This window comes from Neopelma chrysocephalum, unplaced genomic scaffold (genome assembly GCF_003984885.1).
Source record: "Neopelma chrysocephalum unplaced genomic scaffold, ASM398488v2 Primary Assembly neopelma1_74, whole genome shotgun sequence".
In the NCBI taxonomy this organism is placed as follows: domain Eukaryota; kingdom Metazoa; phylum Chordata; class Aves; order Passeriformes; family Pipridae; genus Neopelma; species Neopelma chrysocephalum.
The window spans coordinates 9,681,369-9,689,709 of record NW_020897735.1 but is presented as its reverse complement, the minus strand read 5'-3'; the positions used below and the strand labels follow the sequence as shown (position 1 = coordinate 9,689,709).

The following is an 8,341-nucleotide window of genomic DNA, read 5'->3' as shown; positions in this document are numbered from 1 at the left end:
TGAGAAAATGCTCCTGTCTCACAGGCAGAATCGACATTTCTTAAGAAATAAGATGCCAAACATAACACTTTTGGGCTTGACCACTCCCATCAAGGCATCAAACAGCAGGCAGCAGAGGGATGGGCACGGTCCTGCCGCAGGCAGAGTCACTTCTTTCCTCTCAAGCTATTAGAACAGCCCAAGCTGCAGGATTTAAAATAATATCTGAAGAGTTCTGTGTTAAGCAGTCAATGCAGCAATGCTTCCTTTCCCTTTAACCGGATTTTGGTTCTTTTTTGCCACTGTCCCTTCCCTGAGAGGTGTGAGGATGGAACAGAGCAGCAATCCCCAACGGGAAACCTCACAGAGTTAGTGGGAAGCTGCTCACACTTGCACTGCCATCCCCAGCAGAACTGGTGATGGCACTGGAACAAGGCAGAAACGTCAAAGCCAGGCGGTTAAACTGCTCTCCTTTTAATCAGTTTTTACAGAATAATACATTAATAATCACGTTAAGAGACAAGATGGGGTTCCTGTATACAAGATTGTGCAAGCTCGTTAATTTAGATTTATAAAGGCTTTACCAAAGAGGAGAGGCAGTACAAAGCTTTTCAATAGAGGTAAAGCACAATTAAAAGGTACAGAACACACACTACTAACTTAGCAGAGGTTAATTCTCAAGTAGTACAGGCTCAACCACGTCCCCAGCTGTACCCACACACGAGCATCCTTCCCCCTCCGTCCCCACTGCCTTCCTGCTGCTCCAGCTCTCCCAGCACACCGTGACTCACTCATGCCAACACGCAGCTCTGCCCCCTCTCCCACCCTCTTCACCCCTCCCCATTCCCATGGCAGTGAGTTCTCCAATTCTCTGAGAATTTGGCTTAACAGAACAAGAACGTTTTCAAGCGATACGAACCAACACTGTGCTCACCAGAGACTCACCCACAGGAAACAGCATCATGTTCGTGGCTTTTTTTCCTGAAATTTATGGCAGTTACATTCAGCATTTGGTAGTAAAAGGTCTTCAAAACAAAAACTTTTAAACTCAAATCCTTGGTAGGCCAGAGACATTCTGATTCTCCTTAAAGAGGATTTAAAAAGGCTTTAAAGAGAAATCTCACTTAGGAGCACAAAGGAATCTCCTAGGGATGAAAAACCCAGCCCTTTCTTTCCCTCCTCTACTCAAAAAGGAAACCAGCACCTCTGTAACATTCCCAGGCACAGACAGTGCCATCATTTCACATGGCAGTTCCTCAGGATGTGCCAACAACCAGCACTGACAACAACCACCGAGCCCGTCCCGGCTGCGACCTGGCACCAACAACCTCCCCCCTCCCTCTCCCCAAAATGTCCCATTCCTCCTCCAGGGGCTGAAGGAGTTCAATTCACAGAAAGCACCAAGATTACAGCAACAGGCCCATGGCTGGCTGGCACCTTTTGGCAGCAGTTCTGGTACTTTTGGTCCTTTATGCACTGTCTTTTCACCTTCACTATTGCACACCAAACCTAACACCACCACTTCCTAGACATGGAATTCAGCATTTTAAAACAAAACGTTACGGGACACTGGGGAAAAACAGTAAAAGGACATTACAGGCAGGCTTTTAATTCTTTGGAAAGCCTAATTCTCTAACTACACCTATCAAGACTACATAAAGGACCTTCAGAGTAGGTTGGAAAAAAAGAAGCAAAGGACCATCTTGCTACAAAAACTGTCAGCTCACCCGGGGCTCACTGAAACTCATTGGTTTCAAAATAACTAAATAACAATTAAAAAAAGACACCAGTTCTTTTAAATATTTTTCTATGCAGAGAAATAAAGTGATAAAAGCTGTGGAGAAAATGGTTCTTGCCCCTTCCATAAGGGAGAGCAAACCTGAAAGACGCAATGGTGCCGACCCAACCCTGTGTCCAGGTCAGCAAAGAGGCAACGTGCAGGGTGAACACCAGCTCCAGTGTCCTTGTGCCTTCTGTAAGGATCCTACAAATACTCTCCTCAACCAACACCCAAACTGCAGGACTAAGGGAACTTTCACACTTCGGTCTTAATGTCTTGGATATTCAAGTAATAATTACATATTACAGGACACTTCAGTATGAATGGATTTATATTGCTTTTTGATATGATCTGGGCATATCTTCAAGGGCATGTTTGTGCTTTGCTGCTGAGTGTTATTGGTTAGGGCTGTGCTTGCAGTATTGAGTTACGTGTTCAGCACCAAAAACCCATCAAGGCTAAATAACCAGAATATTGCAGTGCTACACAGACTGAGTCACCACAGTAAGGCAGATCAGAAGAATTCTGTTTCAACTGAGTATTGCTCCTCCACACAGTCGAGTCTCTAATAGAGGAGAAAGACTATAAAAGAAAGAAGTTACCATCCCTCACCTCCGATTAGTTTGGCAAAACTGCTGGATTGAGTTCTATCTGAGCCCAAGAAAGTAAGTTTAATTATGCCTTGACAAGTAGCACAGCCAAATCAAGCACTCAATACTTTGCTCTAATTCCAATTAACCACATGATTTTCCCAAGTACTGGTTGCTTACAGGTTTTAATCATCAAAATGCACACACACACAAAATGAACCAATCGTGTTCTGAAAAGACTGTGAGAAAGATTTTGTTTTCTTTACCACTCAAAGACACCAAGCCTTACCACATCCCTCTGTCAGAAGTGCAGTGAACACTCTGGAAAGAGCAAGAAATAATACTGACAGGAAAAAGTTCAGTGCTCGATGTCCTTTTCCACTGTGTTCAAGCTGAAAAAGGACAGCGAGTGCTTCGAAAGAGCCAACGCGCACTGGCCATGCCCCAGACCACTTCAGCTGTGAAAAACACACGTGGTGTGTGCACAAAAACCTCTTTAACTTGGTAACTGTCAGTTTAAGGGAAAGGCGGGGTGAGAAATCTATAAAACACCCTGAACTGATGTCATGATATGTTTCATAAAGAACAGTGTTATATTATTTTAAAATATTTCATATGAACAGTAAAACTTGCACTGCTGCATAGCAGACAACACGAAGAACATTTAGTAAAAACATTCACTGAACCCCCTGGCATATGTATTTAATGTCACTAATCAAAATATATATTACAGCCCAAGGTTCTGTTAAGGATCTCTGTTTGGGGTTTGTACAGTATACACAATAGATCAGAAAAAATATTACAGTAAGGTATTTTATTTCTCCTTTTTATATTAGACTTCTCTATTGTAACTTACAGTCCCTCTCCTCTATATATCCAAACCTCTGTAACACCCTAATGCCCTAGCCAAGAAGTGTTCAGCTAGCTAATAAGCCCTATTAAAAATTCCAGTTTCAGAAATTTCAGTAATCTTAATTACATTTTAATAAATAGTTCAGTTTGCCCTTTTTAAACCTTAGCCTTTCTAGGAAGTCCTTCCATCACCAAAACACGGTACGTCACAACCTGTTAGAGGTCAGAGAGGCTTCTGCTTTTTATTCGAAGGATAATGAGTCCAAAAGAAACTTGCAATGCATTAAATATAGTTATATAATATTTACATTGTCCTCTCAGATTTTAAGTTTAGGTGAAATATAATCGATAACTGATGTCAGCTACTACAAACTTTCAGTGTGGCTGGTGTTTTCTTAATAAAAGGTGTATTCAACTAGAAAGTTTACTGTGTGGCTGCCCTGATTCCTCTTGTTTCAGTTTTCTGTTAGAAATCAAATGAACTATTCCCGTGAGGAAGAATTCAGGAAGAGGGGTGGTGGAGAAAGCATGAAATATTTTCTGCATGTTTTGAGATTCCAAAATACCTGAAAACTGTGGTCCCTTTTGCAGTGCCAGTATCTAGAGGGGAGAAAAACGCAACCGAAAGGAGAAGAGGAAAATCTGTTAAATTAATTAGATTAGTAAAGGTGTGTTTTAAAATGCCTCAATTCTGTACAGTATTATACAAGGAAAGTCTTTTCTTCAGCTTTTGCAGCTGTTGTACATTCTCAGACACTCCTCTCCTGCTCACAGTCTGCCCATGCATGTGCCGAGCGAGTTACTTGCGATCGTCGATGGTTTTGATGAACTCCACGGCTGCCGTGAACTGCATCCACCAGTAGGACTCCTCTCCAGACAAGCAGTTGGCATAGAAACTACTGATGTACTGCACAGTGGACAGCAGGCAAGGGGGGTTTGCCTGGGGTTGGAGAAGAGAGAGATACTCACAGTTTGTTTGCAAAGCTCGACATCAAACACTGCAAGATACAGAAGGAACCACAGTTCCCTCCGTGCAGTGACCCTGATACCACACAGCAGGTAACACATCTCCAGCAGGCACTGCTCATCCTCACCAGCCTCAGAAGACATCAGGCTTGATGAAAGGAGCCTTTTTCCCATCAAGGAAAAATGACTAGCGGGCCAAGAGAAAGAAGGGGAACACTGGCAGAACTTATGAAGGTCATCAGGACCTCAACACGTGTAAAGCCTGTTGTTTTGGTGTCTGACACATGACAGACCATTCTCCACTCATGTCAAAAAGACCAGCAACACAAATCAGTCCTAGTGTGGATCTTGGTCCTGAGAGGACAGCATGAAGCAGGCACAGATGACAGATGCTGGTGGACATATCTCAAACAAACTCCACTCCCCACACAAAATCTGCACCCCAATTTCCTTGGTTCCAAATGCAAAGTTTGCTTGGATTCAAAAACGGTAACTGTGACCAAATTTTTGATTCCCATTCCAACCTGCTGAATCAGATCTGGTTTTGAGCCTGGCATGCTCCCCATTACCCACAGGGATTATTTCTCCTCCTAAATGTGCTTGTTAATTACAAGAGTTAGCTGGGGTTTGTGATCTCTGCAAAAGAACTCACCTTTATCAGGACAAAAACCAAAACAGGAACAAAATCATCTGCCCCAGGTACTGAATCCTCGTTGGCCAGGCTGAGCAGGTTCATGATGGTGGAGCACATCCTCAGGATACACTGCACCTTGTCCCGGGGGGTTTTGTAAGCACTTATCGTGCGGATCTCGGACTGTGCCGACGGCCACGGAGCCTCCCGCAGATACACCTGGGAAAAACAACACTGCCAGTTACACCTGGGAAAAACAACACTGCCAGTTACACCTGGGAAAAACAACACTGCCAGTTACACCTGGGAAAAACAACACTGCCAGTTACACCTGGGAAAACAACACTGCCAGTGCTTGTCTGCCCAAGCTACTGCTGTGCACCACAGCACCAGAGACTCCCAGGCTCTGGAGAAAAGGGAAGCCTTAAGGCAAGATGAGTTCAAACCGAAAGAGGGCAAATGTGGGTTGGATATATGGAAGAAATCCCTCCCTGTGAGGGTGGGGAGGCCCTGGCACAGGTTGCCCAGAGAAGCTGTGGCTGCCCCATCCCTGGAAGTGCCCAAGGCCACGTTGGACAGAGTTTGGAGCAACCTGGTCTAGTGGAAGGTGTCCCTGCCCATGACAAGGGGTGGAACAAGATGGGCTTTAGTGGAAGGTGTCCCTGCCCATGACAAGGGGTGGAACAAGATGGGCTTTACAGTCGGTCCCTTCCCACCCAAACCATTCTGTGAGTCTGTGACTGAAACGGCTCCACCACACTCACAGTGGAGGTGCCTTCCTGAGGTGTTATTAAAAAAAACAATAGAAGGAGCTGGTATTCTGTGTGCAACTCCCACAATGAGCCTGTACTTCTCCATGACTTGCTCAGGACTCTGTTCCAGATGAAGGCAGAGCTGCAGGGCCTCTGTTCCTCCCCAGCAGCTTTGTGACACTCACTGTTCAGAGTCACACACTTCCAGTGCTGAACTGAGAGCCAGGCAGCTGCAGACACCCAGCCCTGACAGACTCCTTGAGCCTACCAACCTGCTTTTAGTTATCCTATTAGGCATGAGAAAAGCAAAAGCCCTGGGTAAATTCAGAGCTGCAAGGTTTTGTTAATTCTGGCTGGTTCAGAAAGTTAACTTGACAGCCGTAAACCACAGCCATGGCAGGGGAATCACATCAGAGGCATAAAGGATTCAAATCTTCTCTTTTGAAGCAAATTATCAGAAAGTTACTGCATCTTAGTGCAGTGTACCATTGGTTCTTAAATCCTGGTATCAGGACAGAGGTGGCAAAATGAGGAAAAAAACTGAATTTAGATGGATCAGTCAAGGGAAGACACTAAGGCATGGGTACAGCACATTTTTCCTGCAGGATATTTCAGCTGTCACAGACAGAAAAGCACCACTTCTAAGTGTGAAACAGAACAATTCCCTCCCCATCCCAAACATAATTAAAACCAAGCCCCTTGACACAAGTACAGAAGTGAAGGAGTTGTTACCTCAGGTATCTGAAGGGCCTTGTGGTTTGCAGTCACTACTTTGGATAACCTCTGTATGTGCTCGTGAAGGACCCTGAAAACACAAAAAACATGAGTGAAAAGTTAGCAGCAGCCAGCCTGCAGTCCCCTGGGGCTTCCCACTCGTTTTAAATTTGATACTACAAGGGATATCTTCAGGAATGTACATAGTCATGGTGGCCCTACAGCTGATGGACACCAGGTCAGTGAGTGTGCAGAGGATTGCACTGTACAACCAAGCAGCTCTTAGAGCATTCCAACAGCATCTGTTCTAAAACACAGAAACAAAAACCCCAAATGCATGGAAAATACTGCACCAACCCAGGAGATGGAAGGAGTCCTGAGGCAGATTTTAATCATTCTCTCAGCACACACACTTGCAGACCTGACTGTATCCCAAGTCATTATTACATTTACAACTTTATTCTGTTCTAGTAGTTTGTTGCAAACACGTTTGCACTTGGTGCTAAAGCACTTCCTTGTTCTTTAACAAAACGTTCTGAACAAAAACATGGGTTTGCGTGGCCTGGCTGGCAAAGACAGGTCTGTCACAGGAAGGTTGCACAGCTTCCATCTGCACCAACTGCAAAAGAGAAACCAAGTACTTGGAACTCCATTAACTCACTGGTCACGCAGAATATCTCCATCCTGATTAGGGTAGAAGGCAAGTTTGAAAATGCGATTCATCACACTGCGCTCGATGGCTAATTGTGCATCCTGAAGCTGTTCCTCACTGGCATTCTGCCATATGGCATCCTGAGCCATAGCCCCGTACAGGAACTGAAGGAAATCCTCAACCTGGGCTGTTTTATCGTCTGCTGCTGTGAGCTTCTGGAAATCTGACACAAGGCAAGAAGAGAAAGAACATTCGCTTAAGTTAAAAGTATTAACTCTGATAGGGTTTTCTGGCAGGAAGAGCCCAGAATCTACTTCAGACTTCCTGCCAGCCAGCAGTGAGGCTGTTTTGCCCACATCCCAGTAAGGGAAATACAAACAGAAACACTTGAAATAAATGGAGGCATTAGAGGAAAAGCACATAGAACACATTCAACAAAGCATATGGTCAAAATACTCGATACTGTGTTAATCACTCCCTCTGTAGCACCAGTCCTTAAGCTTCTTCCCAGCCACCCACAGAGACAACACCCACAACAATCCCTGGGACAGGCACTGGCAGGAACCAGCACACACAAAGCTGTCAGATGCTGAAGGTGGAGCTGGGGCAGATATGAAAACCCACGTGTCCCATTTCCCACTACCTTTATTAAGTATACACAGATGCAACGTTCATGTTTATGTACAAACCACAGACTGAGTGATGCAGCCCAGCAAATGCAGTGTGACCAAATCACTGCCCATTCATCAGCTTCATATTTACAGCCCCCTGCCCCAGAGACAGCTGCCACTCACAGCCCCAGCAGCCTCAATGCCACGGCTGCCAGGGGCTCTTTTAGATCACCCAGAAATAGCTGTCTCCTTTCTGTCCAGTAAAAGGGCTTTAACTCCTTCCTGGGTCACTGAACCTTATTACAAACACTTTCATCCCAGTAAATGCAAGATCTCAGATTAATTCCAGCCTATCCAGGCACATTTAATACGCAGAACCCAAATGTACCAGGAGCAAGAACTGACTCCAAATTCCTTATGTGCTCCATTAAGTCAGATAAGTGCCTAGAGAGCACAGAACTAGTTTGGTGTAAGTGGTTCTGTTTAGAGAGTTGTCTTCCTGGTGGTGCTGTCCTGTATGCTGTGGTATTTTTAAATCTTTGATTCATTTGATTCACACTACTACTATCCCCCACATCATCTAAGATGCAACCACAGGTTCCAGACTAAGAACTGAATGCTGCAACTTCATTTACCATTTATCAGTAGATCTAAAACAATTAATAGTACTCATGCTTCTTCCATGGGACAGATACTAGACTAGATAATATGATTTAGCATAACTTCTTAGGTCAAGCGAGGACAAATTACCTTCATTCTCTCAGCCCATGAAAAATGCAGACAGTTACCATGGATTAGCTGCCACAACATATAG

At 44.5% G+C, this 8,341-nt stretch overlaps 1 protein-coding gene across 7 annotated transcripts in view; it reads right to left on the bottom strand.

Moving 5' to 3' along the window:
- Nucleotides 1–437: 437 nt before the first annotated feature.
- The window catches only part of GAPVD1 (GTPase activating protein and VPS9 domains 1), a 29,562-nt gene continuing 21,658 nt past the window's right edge, over nucleotides 438–8,341 (bottom strand). For 6 of the 7 annotated variants that reach the window (XM_027687812.1, XM_027687814.1, XM_027687810.1 and 3 more), the window contains 4 exons: nucleotides 6,926–7,139; nucleotides 6,283–6,355; nucleotides 4,820–5,017; nucleotides 3,843–4,141 (listed from right to left, as the gene is read on the bottom strand). In XM_027687812.1, the coding sequence (XP_027543613.1) occupies nucleotides 4,001–4,141; nucleotides 4,820–5,017; nucleotides 6,283–6,355; nucleotides 6,926–7,139 (626 nt within the window). In that variant the 3' untranslated portion in view covers nucleotides 3,843–4,000. Of the gene's footprint in view, nucleotides 4,142–4,819; nucleotides 5,018–6,282; nucleotides 6,356–6,925; nucleotides 7,140–8,341 lie in introns of all 7 variants that reach the window. The other variant, XM_027687808.1, reaches the window with a different exon arrangement.